The following is a 27,889-nucleotide window of genomic DNA, read 5'->3' as shown; positions in this document are numbered from 1 at the left end:
TATCCCCAGGGGTACAGGTCTGTGAATCAGCACTCACCAAAGCACATACCCTCCCCAATGTCCATAACCCCACCCCCCTTCTCTCAACCCTCCTCCCCCCAGCAACCCTCAGTTTGTTTTGTAAGATTAAGAGTCACTTATGGTTTGTCTCCCTCCTAATCCCATCTTGTTTCATTGATTCTTCTCCTACCCTATTTCAGCCCCCATGTTGCATCACCACTTCCTCATATCAGGGAGATCATGTGATAGTTGTCTTTCTCTGCTTGACTTATTTTGCTAAGCATGGTACACTCTAGTTCCATCCATGTTGTCGCAAATGGCAAGATTTCATTTCTTTTGATGGCTGCATAGTATTCCATTGTGTATATATACCACATCTTCTTGATCCATTCATCTGTTGATGGACATCTAGGTTCTTTCCATAGTTTGGCTATTGTGGACATTGCTGCTATAAACATTCGGGTGCACGTGCCCCTTTGGATCACTACGTTTGTATCTTTAGGGTAAATACCCAATAGTGCAATTGCTGGGTCAAAGGGCAGTTCTATTTTCAACATTTTGAGGAACCTCCATGCTGTTTTCCAGAGTGGCTGCACCAGCTTGCATTCCCACCAAAGTGTAGGAGGGTTCCCCTTTCTCCGCATCCTCGCCAGCATCTGTCATTTCCTGACTTGTTGATTTTAGCCATTCTGACTGGTGTGAGGTGATATCTCATTGTGGTTTTGATTTGTATTTCCCTGATGCCGAGTAATATGGAGCACTTTTTCATCTGTCTGTTGGCCATCTGGATGTCTTCTTTGCAGAAATGTCTGCTCATGTCCTCTGCCCATCTCTTGATTGGATTATTTGTTCTCTGGGTGTTGAGTTTGCTAAGTTCTTTATAGATTCTGGACACTAGTCCTTTATCTGATATGTCGTTTGCAAATATCTTCTCCCATTCTGTCAGTGTCTTTTGATTTTGTTAACTGTTTCCTTTGCTGTGCAAAAGCTTTTGATCTTGATGAAATCCCAATAGTTCATTTTTGCCCTTGCTTCCCTTGCCTTTGGCGATGTTCCTAGGAAGATGTTGCTGTGGCAGAGGTCGAAGAGGTTGCTGCCTGTGTTCTCCTCAAGGATTTTGATGGATTCCTTTCGCACATTGAGGTCCTTCATCCATTTTGAGTCTATTTTTGTGTGTGGTGTAAGGAAATGGTCCAATTTCATTTTTCTGCATGTGGCTGTCCAATTTTCCCAACACCATTTACTGAAGAGGCTGTCTTTTTTCCTTTGGACATTTTTTCCTGCTTTGTCGAAGATTAGTTGACCATAGAGTTGAGGGTCTATTTCTGGGCTCTCTATTCTGTTCCATTGATCTATGTGTCTGTTTTTGTGCCAGTACCATAGTGTCTTGATGATGACAGCTTTGTAATAGAGCTTGAAGTCCGGAATTATGATGCCACCAACGTTGGCTTTCTTTTTCAATATCCCTTTGGCTATTCGAGGTCTTTTCGGGTTCCATATAAATTTTAGAATTATTTGTTCCATTTCTTTGAAAAAGATGGATGGTACTTTGATAGGAATTGCATTAAATGTGTACATTGCTTTAGGTAGCATAGACATTTTCACAATATTTATTCTTCCAATCCAGGAGCATGGAACATTTTTCCATTTCTTTGTGTCTTCCTCAATTTCTTTCATGAGTACTTTATAGTTTCTGAGTATAGATTCTGTGCCTCTTTTGTTAGGTTTATTCCTAGGTATCTTATGGTTTGGGGTGCAATTGTAAATGGGATGGACTCCTTAATTTCTCTTTCTTCTGTCTTGTTGTTGGTGTAGAGAAATGCAACAGATTTCTGTGCATTGATTTTATATCCTGACACTTTACTAAATTCCTGTACAAGTTCTAGCAGTTTTGGAGTGGAGTCTTTTGGGTTTTCCACATATAGTATCATATCATCTGCGAAGAGTGATAATTTGACTTCTTCTTTGCCGATTTGGATGCCTTTAATTTCCTTTTGTTGTCTGATTGCTGAGGCTAGGACTTCTAGTACTATGTTGAATAGCAGTGGTGATAATGGACATCCCTGCCGTGTTCCTGATCTTAGCGGAAAAGCTTTCAGTTTTTCTCCATTAAGAACGATATTTGCGGTGGGTTTTTCATAAATGGCTTTGATGATATTGAGGTATGTGCCCTCTATCCTTACACTTTGAAGAGTTTTGATCAGGAAGGGATGCTGTACTTTGTCAAATGCTTTTTCAGCATCTACTGAGAGTATCATATGGTTCTTGTTCTTTCTTTTATTGATGTGTTGTATCACATTGACTGATTTGCGGATGTTGAACCAACGTTGCAGCCCTGGAATAAATCCCACTTGGTCGTGGTGAATAATCTTTTTAATGTACTGTTGAATCCTATTGGCTAGTATTTTGTTGAGTATTTTCGCATCTGTGTTCATCAAGGATATTGGTCTATAGCTCTCTTTTTTGATGGGATCCTTGTCTGGTTTTGGGATCAAGGTGATGCTGGCCTCATAAAATGAGTTCGGAAGTTTTCCTTCCATTGATATTTTTTGGAACAGTTTCAGGAGAATAGGAATTAATTCTTCTTTAAATGTTTGGTAGAATTCCCCTGGGAAGCCGTCTGGCCCTGGGCTTTTGTTTGTTTGGAGATTTTTAATGACTGTTTCAATCTCCTTACTGGTTATGGGTCTGTTCAGGCTTTCTACTTCTTCCTGGTTTAGTTTTGGTAGTTTATATGTTTCTAGGAATGCATCCATTTTTTCCAGATTGTCAAATTTGTTGGCGTAGAGTTGCTCATAGTATGTTCTCATAATAGTTTGTATTTCTTTCGTGTTAGTTGTGATCTCTCCTCTTTCATTCATGATTTTATTTATTTGGGTCCTTTCTCTTTTCTTTTTGATAAGTCAGGCCAGGGGTTTATCAATTTTATTAATTCTTTCAAAGAACCAGCTCCTAGTTTCATTGATTTGCTCTATTGTCTTTTTGGTTTCTATTTCATTGATTTCTGCTCTGATCTTTATGATTTCTCTTCTCCTGCTGGGCTTAGGGTTTCTTTTTTGTTCTTTATCCAGCTCCTTTAGGTGTAGGGTTAGGTTTTGTACCTGAGACCTTTCTTGTTTCTTGAGGAAGGCTTGTACCGCTATATATTTTCCTCTAAGGACTGCCTTTGTTGTGTCCCACAGATTTTGAACCGTTGTATTTTCATTATCATTTGTTTCCATGATTTTTTTCAATTCTTCTTTAATTTCCTGGTTGACCCATTCATTCTTTAGAAGGATGCTGTTTAGTCTCCATGTATTTCGGTTCTTTCCAAACTTCCTCTTGTGGTTGAGTTCTAGCTTTAGAGCATTGTGGTCTGAAAATATGCAGGGAATGATCCCAATCTTTTGATACTGGTTGAGTCCTGATTTAGGACCGAGGATGTGATCTATTCTGGAGAATGTTCCATGTTCACTAGAGAAGAATGTGTATTCTGTTGCTTTGGGATGAAATATTCTGAATATATCTGTGATGTCCATCTGGTCCAGTGTGTCGTTTAAGGCCTTTATTTCCTTGCTGATCTTTTGCTTGGATGATCTGTCCATTTCAGTGAGGGGAGTGTTAAAGTCCCCTACTATTATTGTATTATTGTTGATGTGTTTCTTTGATTTTGTTATTAATTGGTTTATATAGTTGGCTGCTCCCATGTTGGGGGCATAGATATTTAAAATTGTTAGATCTTCTTGTTGGACAGACCCTTTGAGTATTATATAGTGTTCTTCCTCATCTCTTATCATAGTCTTTGGCTTAAAATTTAATTGATCTGATATAAGGATTGCCACTCCTGCTTTCTTCTGATGTCCATTAGCATTTCCACCCCCTCACTTTAAATCTGGAGGTGTCTTCGGGCTTAAAATGAGTTTCTTGGAGGCAACATATAGATGGGTTTTGTTTTTTTATCCATTCTGATACTCTGTGTCTTTTGACAGCGGCATTTAGCCCATTAACATTCAGGGTAACTATTGAGAGATATGAATTTAGTGCCATTGTATTGCCTGTAAGGTGACTGTTATTGTATATTGTCTCTGTTCCTTACTGATCTACCACTTGTAGGCTCTCTCTTTGCTTAGAGGACCCCTTTCAAGATTTCCTGTAGAGCTGGTTTCTTGTTTGCAAATTCTTCCAGTTTTTGTTTTTCCTGGAAGCTTTTAATCTCTCCTTCTATTTTCAATGATAGCCTAGCTGGATATAGTATTCTTGGCTGCATGTTTTTCTCGTTTAGTGCTCTGAAAATATCAAGCCAGCTCTTTCTGGCCTGCCAGGTCTCTGGGGATAAGTCAGCTGCCAATCTAATATTTTTACCATTGTATGTTACAGACTTCTTTTCCTTGACTGCTTTCAGGATTTTCTCTTTGTCACTGAGACTTGTAAATTTTACTATTAGGTGGCGGGGTGTGGACCTATTCTTACTGATTTTGAGGGGCATTCTCTGAACCTCCTGAATTTTGATGCTCATTCCCTTTGCCACATTGGGGAAATTCTCTCTAATAATTCTCTCCAGTATACCTTCTGCTCCCCTCTCTTTCTTCTTCTTCTGGAATCCCAATTATTCTAATGTTGTTTCATATTATGGTGTCACTTATCTCTCGAATTCTCCCCTCGGGGTCCAGTACCTGTTTGTCCCTCTTTTCCTCAGCTTCTTTATTCTCTATCATTTGGTATTCTATATCACTAATTCTTTCTTCTGCCTCATTTATCCTAACAGTGAGAGCCTCCATTTTTGATTGCACCTCATTAATAGCTTTTTTTATTTCAACTTTGTTAGATTTTAGTTCTTTTATTTCTCCAGAAAGGGCTTTTATATCTCCAGAGAGGGTTTTTCTAATATCTTCCATGCCTTTTTCGAGCCTGGCTAGAACCTTGAGAATTGTCATTCTGAACTCTAGATCTGACATATTACCAATGTCTGTATTGATTAGGTCCCTAGCCTTCGGTACTGCCTCTTGTTCTTTTTTTTGTGGTGAATTTTTCCGCCTTGTCATTTTGTCCAGATGAGAGTATATGAAGGAGCAAGTAAAATACTAAAAGTGTGGCAACAACCCCAGGACAATATGCTTTAACCAAATCCAAAGAGATCCCAAATCGTGAAGGGGGAGAAAGGGGATAAAAAGAGGTTCAAAAAGAAAGTAAGAAAAAAATAATAAAAGAAAAGAATTTAAAAAAGAAAACGAGTAAAGAAAAATATAAAAAGGAAAAAATATAAATATTAGATAAACTAGTTAAAAACGTTAAAAAAGCAAAGGATAAAAGTTAAAAAAATTTTAGCAGAAGAAGAAAATATGAAAAAGAAAAAAATTAAATTAACTGCAAGACCAAAAAAATCACAGGGAAAAAAAAAAAAAGAAAATCACAGGGAGAAAGCCATGAATTCCTTGCTTTGCTTTCTCCTCCTCTGGAATTCTGCTGCTCTCCTTGGTATTGAAACCACACTCCTTGGTAGGTGAACTTGGTCTTGGCTGGATTTCTTGTTGATCTTCTGGAGGAGGGGCCTGCCTGGTGTAGTGATTCTCAAGTGTCTTTGCCCCAGGCGGAATTGTACCACCCTTACCTGGGGCCCGGCTGAGTAATCCCCTCGGGTTTGCTTTCAGGAGCTTTTGTTCCCTGAGCGCTTTCCGTAGAGTTCTGGAGGATGGGAATACAAATGACAGCCTCCTGGTCTCTGGCCCGGAGGAGCCGAGAGCTCGGGGCCCCACTCTTCAGTGTGCCCTCAGAGAACAGCACCCAGTTACTCCTGTCTGCCTGACCTCCAGCCGCGCTCCGAGCTCACCGAGCTTGCGACCGGTTCACAGTAGCCCCGAGCTGTGAGCTTACTGTCGGCTCTGTCTCTGTAGCCGGCTTTCCCGTTCCAATACCCACAAGCTCTGCGACACTCAGACACCTCCGATCCTTCTGTGACCCTGCGGGACCTGAGGCCACGCTGACCCCGCGTGGGCTTCGCCCCGGTTTAGCCTCTGGAGCGATGTCCCTCAGTGGAACAGACTTTTAAAAGTCCTGATTTTTTGCGCCATTGCTCCGCTGCTTGCTGGGAGCCGGCCCCTTCCCCCGGGGTCTATCTTCCCGTCGCTTTGGATTCACTTCTCCGCCAGTCCTACCTTTCAGAAAGTGGTTGTTTTTCTGTTTCCAGAATTGCTGTTCTTCTCTTCAATCTGCCGATGGATTTGCAGGTGTTTGCAATCTTTAGATAAGCTATCTAGCTGATCTCCTGCTAGCTGATGTAGTCTCAGCCTGCTACTTCTTCTTCATCTTGACTCCTCCCTCCTCTGCCCATTTCTTGATTGGATTATTTGTTCTTGGGGTGTTGAATTTGATAAGTTCTTTATAGATTCTTCATTGATTTCTTCTCTGATCTTTATTATTTCTCTTCTCCTACTGGGCTTAGGCCTTATTTACTGTTCTTTCTCCAGTTCCTTTAGGTGTCAGGTTAGATTGTATATTTCAGACCTTTCTGTTTCTTTTGAAAGGCTTGTATTGTTATATACTTTCCTCTTAGGACCACCTTTGCTTCATCTTGAAGATTTTGAACAGTTGTTTTTTTCATTTTCATTTGTTTCCATGAATTTTTTTGGTTCTTTAATTTCCTGATTGATCCATTCATTCTGAAGTAGGATGCTCTTTAGCCTCCATTTATTTTACCTCTTTCCAACTTTCCTTTTGTGATTGAGTTCTAGTTTCAAAGCACTGTGGTCTGAACATATGCAGGGCATGATGCCAATCTTTTGATACCAGTAAAGACCTGATTTGTGACCCAGGATATGATCTATTGTGGAGAATGTTCCATATGCACTAGAGAAGAATGTGTATTCTGTTGCTTTGGGATGGAAGAAACTGCCTCCCAAATTTTAAGGAAAGGAAAAAAATACACACACACACACACACACACACACATATATATATATATATACACACACACACATATATATGTATATACACACACAAAAGATAAGGGTAAGTATGATAAAGAGATGGAATATGACTGTAAAGATGAAAATTGAAAAATATTTTTAAAAAGGAATTGATAAGAAGTTGGTTGAAGAAAAAAGAGAAACTTTTTTTTTTTTTTTTTTAAGGGAGAGAATGTGTTCAGGCAGGAGCCTAGAACAAAGCCAGACACTAGATTTAGGGTATATTTTGGTCTGTTAGAAAAAAACTGTATCCCTAAAATCTTAAAGAATGAAAAACTTGCATACATATAAAAAAATAAGATCAAATGCAATGGAGGGATATAACTTGACTGTAAAAATGAAAACTAAAAAAGATTTTTAAAAAGTTTATTTGTAAGTTGTTTCTTAAAATAGGAAAGAGGAAAAATTTAAAAAAAAGAAAAAGAATAAAATAAAGAAAATTTAAATATTTAACTTTGAAAGACTAAAAAATCATGGGATAAAAAGCTATGAATTCCATGTGCTGTATTTCCCTAGTGCTGGAGTTTTGCAGTTCTCATGGATCAGCTGGATGCTCTTTCTGATCTTCTGGGGGATAGGCCTGTTGCAATGATTCTCAAATATCTGCCCAAGGTGGAATTGCACTGCCCTTGCCAGGGGCCAGGCTAAGGAATCTGCTTGGGTTTGCTCTCAGTAGCTTTTGTTCTCTGAAAGATCTGTACGGCTTTGGAGGACAAAAATGAAAATGGTGGCCTCCCAGTCTCTGGCCCAGAGATGCCAAGAGCTCAGGGCCCCACTCCTCAGTGCACCCTCAGAGAAAAGAAATCAATCACTCCTGTCTCCCTGGTCTCTGGCCACACTCTGATTTCTCCCAGCTTGTGACCAAGCATTTCTATCTGGCACATGACCCCATTTATCATCTCCAAACCCAGCAGATTCCTGCAGCACACTTTTGTGCTACTCTTCCTGGTGGGGGAAGGAGAGTCTCCCTGGATCTGACACTTGTGGGGCTCCTGCTCAAAGAGCAGTGGCCTGACTGTGACTTGGATCATGGTTTATGGAAACCCTGAGCTTAAAGCCCACTCCTTGTCTCTGTCCTTGCAGCTGGTTTCTCCGCTCTGAAACCTGAGAGCTCTGCCACAGTTAGGCACCCCTGGTCTTTCTGTGACTCCAAGGGTCCCGAGACCACACTGTCCCATCAAGGATTCCACCCCCCACTTATTCACTGGAGTGATGTCCCCCCATGGAACAGACTTCCAAAAGTTCCGATTTTGTGCTCTGTTGCTCTGTCACTTGCCAGGAGCTGACCCCTCCCCCATGGTCTATCTTCCAGCATATCATCTCCGATTCATTAATCTGCAGGTCCTACCTTCCAGAAAATGGTTTATGTTCATAGAATTGATGATATTCTTTTCTTTGATCTCCTGTTGAGTTTGAGGGTATTCAGAATGGTTTGATAACCACCTACCTGAATTCCTGGGACCAGATGAAATTTAGGTCTCCTACTCCTCCGCCATCTTGCTGCTTTCCTGTTTTACATGTTTTCATGGTTATCCCATAATCCTTGGATATTCTTTGTATGGGGGGATTTGTTATTTGTTTTTTGTTTTTTGTTGTTGTTGTTGTTGTTGTTGTTGTTGCTGTTTTTAGTGTTCTCTTTGCTTTTAAGTTTTGGAGGTTTATATTGTTATATTCTCTAGCTTAGAGATTTTTCCTCAGCCATAGCCAATTTATTAATAAGCTCATCAAAGACATTCTTCATTTTTGTTACAGTTTTTTTTTTATTTAATTTTGTCAACTTTGCCTTATGTGTTTTGAAACTCTTATTAGGTTTATGGGTATATCTTGTTTTATTGTGTTTCACTTCACTGCACTTTGCAGATATTGTGGTTTTTAGAAATTGAAGGTTTGTGGCAATCCTGCATGGAGTAACACGATCAGCACCATTTTGCCAACAGCATTTGCACACTTTGCCTCTCTGCGTCTCATTTTGATAATTCTAGAAATATTTGAAAATTTGTTATTACTTTAAATTTGTTGTAGTGATCTGTGGTCAATGATCTATGATGTTACTATTTTAATTTTTTGTTGTATCACTAACCATGTCCATAGAAGATGGTGAACCCAAATGACACATATGTGTGTGTGTTCTAGCTCTATCACCAACTGGTCATTCCCCATGTCTCTCTCCCTCTCCTCAAGCCTCTTTCTTTCCTGAGACACAACAATATTGAACATGAAGCTCAAAATGACCTCTAAATATTCATGTAGAAGGAGGAGTAACATTTTTCACTTTAAATTAGAAGTTAGAAAGGATTTATCTTAGTGAGGAAGGCATGTTGAAAGCTGAGACAGATCAAAATCTAATCCTCTTGTGCAAAGAAGTAGTCAAGTTGTGAATGTGAAGGGAAAATTCTTGAAGGAAATTAAAAGTGCTACTCTAAGGAACACACTAATGATGAGAAAATGAAACAGCTTTATTGTTAATTTGGAGAAAGCTTCAGTGATCTGGATAGAGTGTCAAATCAGCCACAACATTCCCTGAAACCAAAACCTAATCTAGAGCAAGACCTTACTCTCTTCAATTCTGTGGAGGTTAAAAGAGATGAAGAAGCTGCAGAAATAAAAGTGGGAAGCTAGAAGAGGTTGGTTCATGAGGTTTAAAGAAAAAAGCCATCTCCAAACCATAAAAGTGCCAGGTAAAACAGCAACTGCTGATGTAGAAGCTGCAGCAAGTTATCCAGAAGATCTAGCTCAAATAATTCATGAAGGTGGCTACAATAAACAACAGATTTTTAATTGAAAGGAAACCATCTTATATTGAAAGAAGAGGTCCTAAAGGACTTTGTGAAATTCTATTGCCTTTTTCTTTTCATGTATATTTGTGTTGTTCTCTCTCATTTTTCAGTTTGGGTAAGTAAAGAATCAATGAGTAACAATGAGACCTCTGCTGTGTTCTTGTAATTGGTATAGTTTTTGGGGGGTGAGAGTATGGGAAGAGAGTATATATTTTTTCTTTTTTTTTTTAATTCTGCTTTTATTTCTTTAAACACTCTCCATATATTTATTTTATACCCTACATTTAATAATTCTAAACTCAGAAGTTCTGAATCTTATTCTCCTGTTTAGGAAAGGGAGGGCAGCCAATAAAAAGTACATTATCTCATTTTGTGGTTGCATTCCCCCCCCCCCATGTTTTGTAACTTTGGAATATGAACTCATAATTATGTGACTTTGTGTCTGAGAACTGGGTTATAGAAACCTGGTGAAGGATCATCATTTTCCATTATGATAGCTAACTTGAGTCTTTACTCACTGCTATGGACTGAATATGTCCTCCAAATTTCATATGTTGGAATGTAATCTCCAATGTGATGGTATTTGGAGACGAAAGCTTTGTGAGGGAATTTTGTCATGAGGGTGGTGCTTTTGATCAGTACCCTTACAAAAGGAGACCCAAGAGAGCTTGATTTATGTCTTTCTCTCCCCTTCTGGCCCTGCCATATTAGAATACAGTAAGAATGCAGCTGTCCACAAGCCAGGAAGTGGGCTTTCACCAGACACCATATCTGCCGGTGATTTGATCTTATACTACCCAGCCTCTAGAACTGTGAAGAAAAAAAAAAAAGTTTGTTATCTAAGCCACTCTGTGGTGGTTTTTTTGCAGGAGGCAAAACTAAGATACTTGTTTACACTTGATTTAGTTATACAAGGCAAACCATACCCTCTTTGGCTGCCCTTTCATCTTATCCCAGGTTCAGGTGCTTAATTTTTTCACAAATCCTTTAGGTCAGAGCCTCTTCATTGTCATTCTGGCCTTGTTAGTGTTTATGGTTATCCACTTTCCTGTGACTGTTAAGTGCTGTCACCTTGTCTTGGTACTACAGAATCGTATCACCCTCTCTATGGCCAGCACCACTATACCACAGATGGTGTGCACCTCCTTAGTTAGTGTGCATGGATAAGAGTACTCACTTTATTCTGATGAATAGGGAGATGGCACACAACCCTGAACACTTCAGGGTAATTCTCTAGTGTAAATAAATGGAAGACTTTCAGAATTCTGTTTTTGTGGATTTAAAAGAAGACACAAAATCTTAAGACTTCTGCCCTGAGAAGGAGCTAGAGGGAATGGAGAAGGAATGCATCTTTAGGAAAGGTCTTAGAAATCTACCAGAATCACTAGCTGGGCTGACAGGTGAAGGCCTTTTTTTCCCTGAAGCCAGTCAGTGAAGACAGAAGGAAGTGACGGCGTCCACAAATGTGAAGACCCTAGCAATGCAAAATTCCAAAAAATTAAAGAAAGGTGACATCACCAAAGGAAAAAAAATAAAACTCTAGGGTCTAATAACAAAGAAATGGATATCTGCATGTCTGACAAAGAAATCAAAAACAGTCTATGTAAGGAAGCTCAGTGAGCTGTAAGAAAACACAGACAACAAAACAAAATCTGGAAAACAGTGCATGAACAAAACAAAGTTTCAAGAAAATGATAGAAGTCATGAAAAGAAACACAAATTTTGGGGCTGAATAATGCAATGACTTCATTGAAAATTCAATATGGAGTTTCAACAGCAAATTCTTCAAGCAGAAGAAAGAATCAGTGAATGTAAAGACATAATTTGAAATCACCTAGTCAGAGATAGAAAAGCAAGAACAAAATAATGAGTGGTGAAATTCTATGGGTCTTATGAAACACCAATAAACAAAATAATGTGAGCATTATGGGAGCCTCAAATGGACATAAAAAAGAATAGAGTCCACATCTAATTTAAAGAAATAATGAGACAACTTCATAAAACTTTGGGGGCAATGGGTATGGAGAATTAACATCAAAATCCAGAAGCCCAAATACTTGACTGACCATAAAGGAATCTTCACTGAGATACATTATAATCAAATGGAAAAGAGAGACTTTTAAAGCAGGAGGGGATAGGTGACTCATCACATATAAAGTAGCCCCATAAAACTAGATTTCTCAGCATCGACCTTACAGACTAGAAGAGTAGGATGATATATTCAAAGAGCTGAAAGAAAAAGCCTGGCATGGAAGAATACTTTATTTGACAAACCAAAAAATAAAGATGAGATAATAACTTTCCTTGAAAAATAAAATCTGACAAAATTTGTCAGTACTAGACCTGCTTACAAGAAATCATAAAGGGAGGGCACCTAGGTGGTTCAGTTGGTTAAGTGTCCCAGGTTCCTGGGATCAAGCTGATGTTGGGGGTCTCAGCTCAGTGGAGAGTCTGCTTCTCCCTCTTCCTCTGCCTGCTGCTCCTCTTGTTTGTGCTCTTTCTCAAAAAAATAAATAAAATCTTAAGAAAAGAAGAAATCCTAAAGGGAGCTCTTCAAGTTTAATGAGAGAATGCTAATGAAGACATATGAAAAATATGGAAAATAAAACACATTGTTAAAGGTAAATACATAGTTGAATTCAGAATAGTCTAATACTGTAACAGTGTTGTGGAAGGCACTTTTAACTCTAAAACAAATGTCAAAAAGAAAAGTATAAAAAATAATTATAGTTATAATAATCTGTTAGTGAATGCAAATTGGTATATCAATAAAATAAAAAGGGGAGAGAAGTAAAAGCATTGAATATTGCATGTAATGATAATTAAGTTATAAGCAGCTTAAAATAACCATAAGGTGTTTCATATAAGCTTTAGTAACCACAAATAAAAAAATATTTGGTAGACACACTAAAGATATAAAAAAAGGAATCGAAGCATACTGCTATGAAAAACCAGCATATCACAAAGGAACAGAAAGAGAGGAAGAAAGGAACAAAGGAACTTCAAAATAGTCAGAAAACAATGAACAAAATGACAATAGTATGTACTTACCTATCAGTTATCCTAATATAAATAGAATAAATTCTCCAATCATATGGTATATAGTAACTGAATGGATAAAGATCAAGATTCAACAATATGCTACCTGTAAGAGACTGACTCTAGCTCTACAGATACAATAAGCTGAAAGTGAAGGGGTGGAGAAAAGTGCCCCATGCTAATAAGAATAGCTATTCTTAATTTAGAGAAAATAGACTTTAAGTAAAAAAAAAAAATGTAACTTATGGCAAAGAAGGTCACTATCTAATGGTGAAGGAGTCAATTCATCATTACACTTGTAAATATTTATGCATCCAACATTGGAGCACCTAAATATGTAGAGCAGATAGGAACAGAACTGAAGGAGAAATGGGCAACAATACAGCTATTGTAGGGAACTATAATACCCCACATTGAAAAATGGATAGATCATTCTGACATTAAATCAGTAAGGAAACACTGCACTTGAACAACACTGTAGACCTGTAGGCCTGACAGAGATGTACAGAACGTTCCTTCCAAACACAGTAGAACGCTATCTTCTAAGCACACACAGAACATTCCAAAAGATATATCATAGTTTCAAAAGAAAGGTTTTTATAAAAATCACTTCAATAAATAATTTTTCAGAACCCGGCTTTGAAGTACATTAGGAATACTTTGTCAGAATCTTTTGTAGAACCTAAGTGAAGGAATGCATGTGGATCTTAGGAACTATGGAATTAGAAATGAGTGAGGTGAAGAGTATCATTATCTATCTTTCTGCTTCTTGTTCATTCTTCCCAAGATGGGCATATTAATCAGTTCCTCAGAGAAACAGAATAATAGAAGGAGAAGGAGAGAGAGAGAAGGAGGAGGGAGGAAGAATAGGGGCAGAGAGAGAGAGATATTTATTTTAAAGAATTGGCTCACATAATTGCAGAGCCTTGGCAAGTCCAGAATCTGCAGGGTGGGCCAGAGCTAGAGACCCAGAGAGCACAGAAGTTTGAGTCTGAGGCAATATGCTGTAGAACTCACTTTCCCAGGAGGCCACTCTTTTTTTTACTAGAAGCCTTCGACTGATTGGATAAGGCCCACTCACATATGGAGGGTAATTTACTTTATTGAAAGTCTACTCATTTAAATGTTAATCTTATCTAAAAAAATTACCTTCACAGAAACATCTAGAATATTGTTTAACTGAATACTTGGGAACCATGTCCAAGCCAGGCTGACACATAAAATTAGCAGTCACAGTAGGAAAAATGGGGAAAAAAAGGGATGAATTATTCCTCTGAATCTGGTTCCAAATTTTCCTGAAAGTAATCTCATTTGTGCAGCTAGGTGAGGCCCACCAGTAGATAAAACAACTTTAATCCTGGGGGTGGCATCTGGAGAAAGCACTACTCAGCCCAGCTCATGTGAGGTACCCACGATGGGCCAAACCAGTGGCTAGGAAAGAGGTGGAAGCAGGGTTATCTTGGACAGAATAATGATCAAGTGTGCAGCATAGTGTCCCATAAGCAGGAAATAATTGATTAAGAAGTTATAATGTAATTTTTAAGTGTTAACATGTTTTTCCACTTAATGATGGAATGACATCTAATTTCTATTTTGCAAAGCTTTTCATGGGATTCAGTTACAGTTAACTGATTTTCTATCATGGTGGCTGTAAGATTTGTGGATACATAGTGGTTTGCACTTTTAGGCACCTAAAATTGATTTCTTTTACTTTTCTCTGAATATTTTCTAGCTTCAACACATAGTTCATCTGTGAAAGGAAAGGAGAGAAGCCTCACACTTCCTTCAGAAGGTAAAGTGATTTTTAATTTTTTTCTAGAATCCAGTACTAAAAGGAGTAAATGTGGAATTGCCATAGAAACATATCTGATGGGCTGGTCAGGAGGCCAGACTTGAGCACAGTTGAAGAGTGTGGTGAACTAAATGCTGCAATGTGGGGGACCCCGTCCTCCTCCCCCAAGGCAGTTCAATTCCATGTGACTATTCTGGAATTCTCTCTATCATGCCCTATGCCAGGTTTTGTGGGGAGAACAGAGATGAACAAGAAGCTAGACTGCCAGAGCACCGTAAGGGGCTCAGTTTTATGGGGGAACCCAGAAATAAACACAGATGCCATATAAAGTAGGGGAGATAAGCCCTCACATCAAGTGTGCTGGGAATGTAGAGGAGGGAGCGTGAGCACCAAGGCTCTGGGAAGGCATCATGGAAGAAGCAGCATGTGAATTAGCTCTTAAAGGAAGAGGAATATTTTCATAGACAGAAGTGCTGTGCAGGCATCCCAGACTGCAAGGACTATTGAAGGAAGACCTAGTTACGCAGTGATGCTTGCTGTTTCCTTTCTGAAGTGTGGGGGCGACAGAGGGGTGATAAGATTGCCAAGATGAGTCAATTTGAAAAAGAGGAATTTCAAAGCCAGCACAAAGACATGCCAGTGTTGTCTTCAGGCAGTGAGAGATCTCTGAAGGATGTCAGAGTGGAGGGGATCACCCCTGTGTTACAGAATCCTGGACCTGGCTGCAAGGTAAGGTGAGAGCTGAGGAGAGGAGAGTTTCGAGACAGAGAAGATGGTAGGAGCCTTCTGTAGTAACCCAGGTGTGGTGATGGGGTCTTAAAGTAGGGTATGGCAGTGAGAAGAGAAAGGAAAAGGGATTGTCTGTGTGCAGAAGGCGGCAGGAGACTGGAGGGGAGTCAGAGATACAGGATGCAGCAACGCTGGGACATCGCTGCTGTTCTGGAGCAAATATGAGAATCTACCTGCTACCCCTCTGTGAAGGGGGAGGGGAAGTCACCATAGCTGATCACAGGGCCTTGTGGAGATTATATTTGTTGGACAAGGGCCAACCCATTGAGTGTGGGGGAGGGGCTGGGCATTGGCAAATTATCACAACAGGTATGAAAAGAGGAAGAAGAGGATTAGGAAAAGGTGAATTAACAGGAATCAGGTAAGAAGTCGCATTGAGAGTGAAGGAGGAATGCTGGAGGGTCACAGAGCAGAGCATGGAGAAAGAGCAGAGACTACGCATGGTGTGTGGGATTCTCACTGATGGAGCTTCTTTACAGGACACGGTGCCCTTGTTACAATGCACATGTTTGATTGATCAGCTCATAGGTTCCTTTAAAATAATAGAGCCAGATCTTGAGAATAAGTATCAGGCAAAATATGAGAGCCTAAGACTGCTCACAAGCTGAAGTGCAAACAGAACACTCTCAACCTGCTTCTCACCAGCCTCTTCTCTTTCTGGGTTCATCTTCTGCACCCTGCCCTCAGGCACCTGTGTGCTCACCCACACTCACCTCTAGCTGATCTCCAAGCCCCTGTGTTGCTGCTCACCTCTAAGCCTTGGACAAATTGCAGGCTCCCTGTGCCCGGAGTAGGGACACACTTGCAATGGGGGAAGGAACATGTATTTAACTGCCTTTCAGGTCTGCTCTAAAATCCATCCCCACTTGCTTCCTATAGCTATGGGATCTTGATTTGGCTGTGAAATGCAAGGGCTTGAGTCTATCACAGAAGAGGCAAATGAACCAAAGGAGGAGAGGAGAGACCTCACATGCACAGTTTAGCATTAGGAATTTCATCCACATAACACTTTGCTCCACCTCAGCTGGTTCTGCTCCTATTAAGGTGATGAGCTCGCTGCCACTCACCTGGGTTTGCAGGTATGTTGTACCTGATGCCCCAAACCTCTCTCAGCAAAGCCAGTCATGGATGAATTATGAGTGTTTATGGGAGAGCTAGAGCTTCTAGATTGGAGAATAATTGTAGGTTTTAGAGTTAATTTTTTATACTGAAGATGGGCAAAAGAGTAACCTTCTTCATTTAATACTCATAATTAAGTAAAACATAAACAAGATCTGTAAACAAAGTTCAGGGTTGGACTGTTTGGCAGTCCATGAATAGGAAGGAAGGAAGAAAGTTTGGTTTGTTGATTTTACTGACTTTGTGAATCTCCAAGTGAAGAGTAGCTTAAGAAAGTCCAGTCTGTTCAACCTGAATGTCATCTGATAGTTTATATTTGGGTTTGTCCAAAGGGGTACCCTTTGGTATAGGAATTTCATTCTTCTACTACTGATTTATTGTCTCTGATCAAAACTTAGGAGAAAAGCACATCACCAATTTTTCCACTTTCTGTGGAAGGAGCACGAGTTATAAGTCTAATAGTTTCTTAGACTGAAGGATTAGATTTAGATGTCTTTGTCCTTTAATTTATATTGTGTTTTCTTGTTTGTTTTCAATAAAATCTCTGAGGCAATTTTAAGCCCTTAAAATATTTTTCACACATATAATAAATGTAGCTTATCTAATAATACAAATATAGGAGAAAAATGGGTTCATCTTTGGATTAGGTTTAATGCATTATACACATTTTGTGCATGTTTAATTTTTTAATGTAAGCCTAATATTTTGGAATAGGATGACTAGCAAAGTCATGTGTTAGTACACTTTATGCAATATGTAGTAGAAAATGTAGCACTTGAAGTGTTTTTAATCCAGCTTTTCTTTCATCATTCTCCTTGTGTGTGTGTCCAGCTAACTCTTCTCTGTCCGTACTTGTGGATACAAAGGCTGTGCTCCTTTGTCCTCCTGACAACTCCACAGCTTTGCTGGTAACATGGACAATAAGCCCCAGAGACCAGCCTCCCTGCACTAGAGTCCACAGGAGAGACAACAATGAGACCAGTGTAAGAAACTGTACTGATGCGAGAATATCCTGGGAGTCCGGACCTGATCAGAATCCTGCCCTTCAGATTGACCCTGTGGCCCTCACTCATGATGGATATTACAGGTGTGAAGTGGCTGCAGAAGATGGGCATTTCGGTCATACATATCACCTCCGAGTGTTAGGTAAGGAGCATGACATATTGTGCTATGTCACATAACCAGATGTGGGATTGAATCAGATGTGTTTCTGTATTCCATACCCCATGTGTTAAGCCTGAAGCATTTTCCCCTGCGTCTCTGCAGTGCCCCCCAAGGTGACCCTGTTTCGAGGCAGCAATGAAACCATCGTGTGCAGGGCAGCTGCAGGGAAGCCATCTGCACAGATCTTCTGGACCCCAGAGGGAGATTGTCACACTGAGGAAGAATCCCTGGGCAATGGTACAGTGACCGTCCAGAGTACATGCCACTGGGAGGGCCACCAGGTGTCTAATGTGTCCTGCTCTGTCTCCCATGTGACTGGCAACAAGAACTTGAACTTCACCTTGAATCAAGGTAATCACCTGGGTTTTTGTTTCTGTTTGCTTTTTTTTGTAGAGTAATGAACTTGATGCTTAGCATTTTCTTCCATAGATTATGAGTAACCAAGAACAAAATAAGGAAACTTGTACTAATCATTTGAAGATATTCTCTAAAACTTAACTGGGAAATTAATTCCTTAGTATGCTAGGGAAATAATTCCTATTCCTTTATCAAACAAAAGAAAGAATTTAATAACTTCTTATCTCTACATTCTCTAAGTACCTTTTATTCTGGAAGCCACAAAAATTTTGTTAACTTAATATCTATTGATTTTTACTTTGAGATTAATATTCATATAAAATGGCAATAATTTTATATATATAACAATACTGATTCTGTACATAGACAAGAAAAATAATTATTCTCTTCTTGATTTTTATAGTTTATGTAGTATTCACCACTTTTTGTTAGTCTGAGTAGGAGACAAGTTTTTGCCCCCCCTCTCCACTGCATTCTGAAACCTATACATCAATTTATTTGCCAAATATTTGTTTATTGTTATTATGTGTTTGAAGCAACCATGTAAAGATGAAAAGACAAGGTTCATGTCTTATATCATTCCAGGCTGTAAAACCTCGTGATTAGGAGCAAAATCTTTGGTATAATATGGCTTCTCCTTTACTAGCTATGTGACTTGGAACAGTATTTAATCTCTGTTTCATGGCTTTTTAAAAAATTGAAATATAACTGACATATAATAATAAATTAATCTTAGATATACAACATAATGATTTGATATTTGTAGATATTGCAAAATTATCACTACAATTAGTTTAGTGAACGTCTCATGATTTCTTCATTTGTTAAGGGGATGATAGAACCTACCTCACAGAGTTATCATAATAATTAAAAAGGAGAATTATATTTACTTAAACATGATAGCTATCACATAGTTGGTACTCAGTAAATTTTAGCTACTATATTTACTCTACGGACAAATGTTAGCTTCTATATTAATAAATATTAGCTATTATGTTTATTATATTAATATATATTAGCTATTATATTCACTATATTATTAAGATCATCATATCCTATTAATTATTGTTCATAATACTTCTCATATTAAAGTTTTTTGCAACAGCTTTACTAAGACCTAATTTATATACCTTACAATTCACCCATTTAAAGTGTACCACTTAGTGATCTTTGGCACATTCAGAGCTGTGCAACCATCACCACAATCAATTTTAGAATGTATTCATCACTCCAAAAAGAAACGTCTATCCTTTAGCCAGCACTCTATAATCCCAGAAATCCTCCAGATTTAGGTAGCCACTAATATACTCCCTGTCTAGATTTTCCTATTTTGGACATTTCACATAAATGGAACCCTATAATATAGGACTTGTGTTACTTGCTTCTTTCACTTGGGGTAATGTTTTCAAGCATCATCAATGCTGTAGCATGTACTAATACATTCACTTCTAGTCATTATTTTCGATCTTCAATTTCCCACCATCTCTACGTTCTTATTTTATACTTCTTGTCTCTAGACATATGCATTTATCTGCAGTACCACCTGACTTTCCTTTCCATAGATCAAATATTCAGCCTATACTCTATACTTGTTTCTCCCTTCCCATATCCTGAGAGACTTGGCTTCAGTAATTACCCTTGCTCTCCTTTGTTCAGTCTTTTTTATTCCACAGATCTTTCCCCTAAGGCTGACTATAGGAATCTGCCTCTTTTCCTTCTGAGTTTAAAAGTAGATGCTATGTAGTAGTACGTTATATGTTAATACCTTTTTTTTTTTTTTAAAAAGTAGATGTTGTGCATTCTTTAAACTCTTAGCTCTTGCCCTTCATTCACCCAAGACTCTTTAAAAAGAAGGATCTACCCTCATTGTCCCTTCTATGGCACCTCACATCCACTCCTTAACTCTCTTGCATTTCTCTGCACAGGAAATGTTCTAATGAAAAGCTAAAGATCTCTCAAATGCCAAGCAAAATATAAAATTTTAATATGTAGTTACTAATTAGCCTTGTGATATTTGATATGGTCTTTCCTCTCTTCTCACCTATTTTCCTCCCATAATCACTTGGTTCTCTTCTTAACCTTCAGTAAACTCTTAGCCTCCTTAAATAGTTTTCCATCTCTTCATTCTATGACGGAAGGCATTTCTCTGAGTTCCATCTTAAATAGGAACTGAAAAGAAAATATTTTCTTTTCACATTTACCCCTATTCCTTGAAAGACCTCATCCATACATATGGTTGTAACTGCTGCCTAATTCCTGATGCTCAAATCTCTGTTTTCAGTCCAGATTTCTCTCCTTGGCTATGCCATGAACAAAACCAATTTCCAACTGAATGGGCTTCACATGCACTTGAATGTACCAAGAGCACCTCAACTTGCATATTCCTAAAAAGGAATTCCTCTTCTCTATCCCTTCATAAGCTCCATACTTATATTTTGCTTTGATAAATGACTCAAGCCAGAAAATTAAAGATATCGTAGAATATCACTCTCTCCTATTTCCCATATTCAAAATTGGTCACTATGTTCTGTTGATTTTATCTTAATTTTTTTTCTTAAATCTATACTTTTTTCTTTCCTTCATATTAGTTGAGCTTGTGGTCATCTCTCACCAGAATTATTACAATATTCTTGCAACAGGTCTCCTGGCCCCTAACTTACCTCCTTCTACTTTATCACCTAAACTGTTACCACATTGAGTTTCCTAAAATGAAAAACATGCCCTTCCCTACTTAAATGCTTGATCTGTCACTCTCCTTAGTCTCATGTCTTGCTAATCTTTAGCCTGTACCCCATGCATGTGGACCTCTTTGGACTCCTCAAAAGTGTTTATCTTTCTTATTCTTCTGTACATGCAATTGTACATTGTACATGCAATTTCTACCTCTTCCCCAGGTACTTCTTTCCTCATCCTCTCTTCTTCCAGTTGCTCAATTCCGATTTAAGTGTTTTTTTTTTTTTTAAGATTTATTTATTCATTTGAGAGAGAGAGAGAGAGAAAGAGAGAGATAGAATGAATAAGGATGGGTGGAAGGCAGAGGGAGAGAGAGAATCCCTGCTGAGCACAGAGCCTGTTGCCGGGCTTGATCTCACAACTCTGAGGTCAGAACCTAAGCTGAAATCAAGAGTTGAACAATTAACTGACAGCCACCCAGGTGCCCCTCCTACTGAAGTTTTAAGGCTTAGAAACTGGGCTAAGTTTTTTTTTCACCCTGCAGTTTGGTTAGTTGCTCCTACTTTGAACTCATGTAATGCCTCATGCATGCCTCAGAATACTTGATAGCACTGGAATTGACTGTAACTTCTCTGACTCCCACTGCAGGCTAAACTCTTTGAGAGTCAGAACTATATTCTTCATTTCTATATCCAGGGTCTGACGTAGAGCCTAACATACACAAATAGCTACAGAATTAGGTTCAGATCATCACAGACTTCATCTCAATGTACCCCACTCTATGCTCTACCACATTTGATTTAAGTTAATGAGGTCTTCAAATTTTTGTTCAAATTGTTTCTTTCCCTTGGGAAGTTCTTCCTTCTTTTCTTAACCTTTTTAATCCTGCTATTGGCAAGGCTCAGTTCAAATCCCACTTTACCCTAACCTCCCAGTTGGGGTTGTTTCAGCGTTCTTACTCCTGAGATGATTTCTAATCTGTAATGATCATAAGTGATCTTTTCATTTGTATGGCTCTGATGGCTCCAGTTGGATTATGAGTCTTTTGAGCTCAGGCTGAGACCATGACTTCTTCTTCCCTGACAGTGCATAAGAAGGAGATTGTCTGACATACTTCTAGTTTAGTATTTAAGCAACTCATTTAACAGGGTGACATGACTTTTGGAGCCAAGAGTCAGAATAATACTTAAAGTTTACTTGTGGTTGCCATTTTCATAGTAGAAATAAACTTCAGAATGACAGTCCTACTTAGTCTCATTTTACCTTTTCAACAATTCTTGGGGCCATCTTTTACAGATGAATAAATGAAAGTAAAAAGACATAAATATTCAGTTAAAGGGTGACAGCAACTCAGTGACAAAATTACTTCACTGTGTGGAAAATAGCAGATAGTGCTAAAAATATTAATAATAGTACCCTAAAAGACTAACATTTACACAGGAAGTTAGAAAGCATATTTCCTTTTTTCTTATAAAGTTGGGATGTATTAGCAATATTTACTGTGCATTTATTAATTTAGAAAATATTGAAAATCTACCAAGTTACAAAACACAGATATAGTTTCTAAACTCTGTCATGAAAGAATATCTTAGCAGCATTTGAATTGTCATCTAGAAAGTGGATTGATTACGACAGTCTGTGAACTTTTAAGAATATTTTAAATGCCTCTTTTAAACAATTGACCCTACTTTTTTCATTAGAAGGATCCTTGAAATGGCTCCTTACCTCTGCCTGTGTTGCTTGTATTTAAAGGTGTCATAACTCTGGAATTTCCAGCATCAGACTTACTGATCATTCTCTATGTGAAATTCTCTCTGTTCTTGGTTATCCTGGTCACTGTGGGATTCATCTACTTCAAGAAAGCAAATGATTGCAGGTAAGAGAGGAAGTCTAAAAAAATAAAGATTTATCAGAAAGAAATCATCATTGTAAGGCTTTAAGTTTACAATGTCCTAGGAACAGCATGATGTTTTTTTTTTTGTTTGTTTGTTTTTGTTTTCCCCCACATTGTTTGTTCCTCTAGCCCTTTCTTTGGTATATAATCTTTGTTAACACATGGAAGCCCAGGAAGAGATGCCTGCAGCACTGGGGCAAAAGCTTCTATTTCATTACAGTGCTTTCCTGAGAGATAGCTTGTCCTGGGGCACCCTTCCAGAATTCTGTGGGGAAAATGAAGTTCAACAGGTGCTTCTTAGGTGTTCACTCCCTAGTTTATCTGTCTCTAAAAGCTTGTATTCATTGTGCTAATTATATATTTTATGTTTTTTTCATAGTGCATGAAAATTGAAAAATCTGGAAGTCAATTTAGATTTGATGAGGCATCATGAAGATCAGACCTGGGGTTTAGCGTCTAACTCAACTGCTCCTGTTACTATTTGCTACCTTTGTGTTTATGTGAATCACTATGATAGCTGCAAACATGTATTTATACATAAGCCAAGGCTTGCTGCCTGCCATTATAAATGCCTGGGATGACTCATCTACCTTCCCCTTCGCCTTACTGAGTTCTTATTTGCAAACAAGAAATAGCCCAGCTTCTTAGCCTAAAGAGGAAGATGGCTCAGGAAATGGCAAATTACAATGCTTTGCAGTTTTTCTATACCCCTTTGGGTTCTTTGGATAGTGCTTTCCTTGCTTCTTGTTTCCTCTGCCCTTTTAAGATGCTAAATAATGTTGCAATGTCAGAAGCTACTACAAACACTGCCTTCTGGTTGACCTGTAGCCAACTTCCCATCCCTTTCTTTCTTGCTAGCAATTAGTACATGTTTGGCCTGATTATTGAAAAAATGGCCAGAAGTCATTTTTAGTAGTACCTTTACTGCTGAAGGAATTTTAAGTGGATCCTAAATAAAGAGCTCTTAGAGTCATTGGAGACTATGCTGAATGTAACCTCACTTTTAGAGCTCCACTGTCTCAATTCTCTCCTATCTGTACTCCAGGTTGGAATGAATTAATGGTAGGAAGGTTAAGAGTTCTTGGTGAAACCTCAACATCTAGGGCCACTGTAAACTGGAACCCTATCTTCATTGGTACACATGGTAACTCTATAGTAAAAAGTATCCTTTTATTTAAAGGAAAAATTTCTTGTGTAAGGTGGCAGGTGATTCAAGCAATTACTTTTATTTTTAGCAAGTCTCAGAAGGAGAAAATGAATGCATACTACAATCTGGAAGATAATATATAAGTAAGATAATTTAATTGTTGAAACAAACAACATCTCAATCTCAGTGTATTCATACCACGAAAGTTTAGTTTTTGCTCACTTCATATCATAGGGCAGGTTAGTGGATCTAGGGGAGGGAACAGGAATGGTTCTGCTCTAAGGTAGCACTTTATCCTCTTACTCTTCCCTTCTCAAAGTGTTCTCCATTCAGCTGGTGAATGGGAAAAAGAGAGAATGAGGGATTTTATATAGGAGGTTTTTATGAGCAGGGCCTGGAGTAGTAAAGACATTTGCTCATGTTCTATTGGCTAGTATTTGTCACATGGCCACACTAACTTCTGTGTAAGTTGGAGAATGTAGTGGAGCTGCCTCAGCAGAAACAGAGTCAGGGTTTGGGTACAGATAGCTAGTAGATAGCTAGTTTCTACCTATAGGAAAGGAAAGGACAAGTGTTAAGATTAATACCTACTTCATTAGTAACTGAACATGAGCCAAGAAATAAACTAGTAAATAATTTCATTTATAGCTTATATTAACTTTTCCCTCTCTCGCTCTCTCTTTTTTATTGTAACTCCTGCATGTTTAAAACAGGGCATAGAATGGAAAAAAGTCTAGTGCCATGGTTCCATTACAGACTCAAAAACACTGTGATACTGGTTGCTAGCTGCCTGAGCCAATGCTCATCTTCCCCTTTCTGTTAGTAGTAGAAGATTGCATTCTTGACTCCAGATCTTTCCACCTTCCTCTATCCATGTAATTTGTCAGTAATTTTTGAGTTGGAAACATAAAGCAAGTACATGTTTCTGTAACTCATGTAATTTGCTTTAGCCAATCAAATAATGCAGAAATGGCAGTGTACCGAGTTTTGAGCTTACATCTCAAGAAGTCCTGTGTACTTCTGTTGCTAGTCCATGAGAATATGCCTGGGCTAGTCTGCTGGAAGTTGAGAAACATGTAGAGCAGAGCTGGGTCATCCTAGTCCCATTCGCCACTTCATTGTTGAGGTCAGCCTAGATAATGCAACAGTTAGTCATCTCTTAAACAAGGGAGAAGCTCAATCAAGGTCAGAAGAGCTGCCGACCTGACCCTCAGATGATCCTAGACATTTAAGCAATTGTTGCTACAGAGGTTTTGTGATTGTTACACAGCATTATTATGGTAATAGATCCCTGATACAGTGCTTAATAACATGACTCCAGTTTTGTTTTGTAAGGAGACACACTTAACTGTAAGACATTTTTCAGTTTCCATTGCAACTGAGTATGAATATACATTAAAATTTCGCAAATAAGGTGTAAGCACATAACTTGTGTGATATTTTTAGGATATCTCTTTAAAGATAAGAGATCCTCTTTTGCTTTTCCTCCTTATCTTCTGGACTACAACAGTGGTGTAATGACTGGAGATCCAGCAGCCAACGTGAGCCATGGATGACATTGGGGATGGAAGCTACTCAATAAGATGATGGAAAAGAAAGAAGTTTCCTGGGTCCTAATGCATGGACTTGCCATACTAACCCTAGAATATCTACCATAAGATTATTATTTTTTTAAGATTTTATTTATTTATTTGACAGACAGAGATCACAAGCAGGCAGAGAAAGAGAGAGAGAGAGAAGCAGGCTCCTGGCCAACCAGAGAGCCTGATATGGGGCTCGATCCTAGGTCCCTGAGATCATGACCAGAGCTGAAGGCAGAGGCTCAAGCCACTGAGCCACCCAGGCGCCCCTTACCATCTTTATGTGAGAGAAAATACTTTATTGTGTTCGTGCCACTGTTATTTTGAGTTTTACTCAATACAAAGTTGAACTTAATCCTGCTTAACACAAGTACTTACTTTGCCAATTTCAAAGTTTGCTGCTAATCTTGCAACACATATTATATTCCATTCATGTGCATTTTTCATATTCTATTTTCATTCTTCCCATAGAGATTATGGAACAGATGTAACTTCTGAAGGTAATAATCATAGGTATAAGAGATATCTCTGTGATAGTTCCAGAAAAATTGCTGGTTGTATAAAACTGAAGGACAGTAATGGGCTTGTTATAGGAAAGACTTGGGAATCTTGAAATGTGCAAAGATCATCTAATAGTCAACCAATCCCTACACATGTGAGGACATGTCTACATTATAGGATTGAGAAGATAAAGACACTGTTCTGGACTCTTAGAGAGGATCTGATCAGAAGAAACAGAGGAACTGAAATCTATAGGGCTTTATTATGTTAATCCTTTTTACTCTCCATTATTCCTGGAAGAGATTTATCTGAATTCATGCTTCTTCACTGCCATGATTTTCTGTGTGATATCAGACTTTAAGAGTAAAAAGCTATAGCTACTGTCTCTCAACCTCTTAGCCCTGCATAAAGATAAAAAAATAAAATTTTCTTTTCTAAAGACATATATGCATACATATATACATGCACAACAAATTAATTTGTGTCCTAAACTGAGGAAAATTGGGAGCAATTTTTAGCAAAACATAATTGAGAACCACTAGATGGTGCTTCAACTTAATTCTTTCAATATTTTGAAGCAAGCTAAAATCTAGCCTCAGATAGTAATCCTGCATTTTTTATTTAATTTTTCCATTCGACTGCTTCTACATTTATTAATTCTTTAGGTTTTCTTGGGTAATTTTAGGACGATTATAGAAGGAAGAAAACCATTGCTAAAATTAAAGAGAAAAAAAATGTTTGGTTCCCAAACTTGAATTGTACTACTCCTGCCACTTAATTTTGGTAGAAATATTTTGTTTATCAAACAAGATAAGGATGGATATTAATAGTCTAGTTTCAGGGAAAGAGGAAATGTAAGAATATCTTGGTGGTTAAACCAAGATCAGTACTCATTTATTTCTTAAATGGAGTGTTGAGTTCTTCAATCACTAAAGAACAAATAGCTGCTTGTTAGTGTTAACAGCAGCAGACAGTTTGAGCTACAAATAAAATTAGCTGCCTTCTCTACTTCTTGGGTCCAACCCCATTTCTCATGGACCATGACTTTTAGAGGCCTATGTGGTATTTTAAAGCTGGAAGGAAGCTACAGATAAGTAGACCAACATCCTCGTTTTACAAAAAAAGGAAACTAAGACATTCAGAGTTAACGGACTGTCGGGTGTTACTAAGAAGCCAGCTGGAGTGTGGACCTGCCTTGCTTGCTGATGAGAGCACTCACACAGTGAACTTTACAGTTTGTTTTGTTTGCAGTGAGAGTTGGGGTTCAAGAGGGAATTTATGGGGGTCTTTGAAAGGGTGACAAAATGAAATAACACATGAAATATCATGAGACTATTATCTTCAAGGAAGGATTGGATATTCTCATTAAAAATTGAGCATCACCACATGTCAAGGATACCACATTTAAGCTTTCTTTCTTGCTTTTTTTTTTTTTAAAGATTTATTTATTTATTTGAGAGAGAGGGGAGGAGGAGAGAGAGAGAGGGAGAGAATCTCCAGCAGACTCCTGGCCAAGCATAGAGCCAGACACAGGGGTTGATTACCCTGAGTCATGACCTGAGCTGAAAATCAAGTGTTGGACACTTAACCAATGAAGCCACATTTAAGGTGTCCCCACATTTAAGGTTTGAGAATACAATTGCAATGGAGAGATTTTAAAAATTGCTTGTTTAAATCTTACTTCAGTCCTTCCTACAATTTGGAAGCAGGAGGAGACAGAAGAGGAAATTTTGTCTGTTTAGTGAAACACACCAACAGATTAGAGAAGAAAGGTAAAGCTCAGGTCATAGAATGCATTGGGAATTCCAAAATAAAGGGAACTAAAATGGTCAGCATAATTTTTTTAAAAAGTGTTGCTTCTGGGCTTCAATGATGGGAGTCTGGGGACTCTTAAGGAATCAAGTAAAAGAAATAGACTAGATATTTGCTACAAAAAGAAAGTTGGGTGGTTGTAAATTCTCCATGACAGGGTAGCTAAAGAATTCTTGAATTAAGGATGCCTCTCTGTTGGCATTGAGTTAAAGTCTGTTATATACAACAGTCTTCATGTGATTAATGGTGATTTAGAAATGAAGGAAAAGGGAACCCTACCCACATCCTGGCGAAACAGTACATG

At 38.4% G+C, this 27,889-nt stretch overlaps 1 protein-coding gene across 1 annotated transcript in view; it reads left to right on the top strand.

Moving 5' to 3' along the window:
- LOC309867505 (cell surface glycoprotein CD200 receptor 1-like) overlaps positions 1 to 26,216 on the top strand; it is a 30,976-nt gene extending 4,760 nt beyond the window's left edge. Inside the window, exons 2-6 of the mRNA XM_082736422.1 lie at positions 14,490 to 14,549; positions 17,289 to 17,603; positions 17,724 to 17,972; positions 22,404 to 22,527; positions 22,925 to 26,216. Of these exons, the coding sequence (XP_082592548.1) occupies positions 14,490 to 14,549; positions 17,289 to 17,603; positions 17,724 to 17,972; positions 22,404 to 22,527; positions 22,925 to 22,931 (755 nt within the window). The 3' untranslated portion in view covers positions 22,932 to 26,216. The remainder of the gene's footprint in view (positions 1 to 14,489; positions 14,550 to 17,288; positions 17,604 to 17,723; positions 17,973 to 22,403; positions 22,528 to 22,924) is intronic.
- The last annotated feature ends 1,673 nt before the right edge of the window (positions 26,217 to 27,889 follow it).

The sequence above is a fragment of the Mustela nivalis genome (assembly GCF_964662115.1).
Source record: "Mustela nivalis genome assembly, chromosome: 1".
In the NCBI taxonomy this organism is placed as follows: Eukaryota; Metazoa; Chordata; class Mammalia; order Carnivora; family Mustelidae; genus Mustela; species Mustela nivalis.
This window is presented reverse-complemented; position numbering and strand designations above follow the sequence as displayed.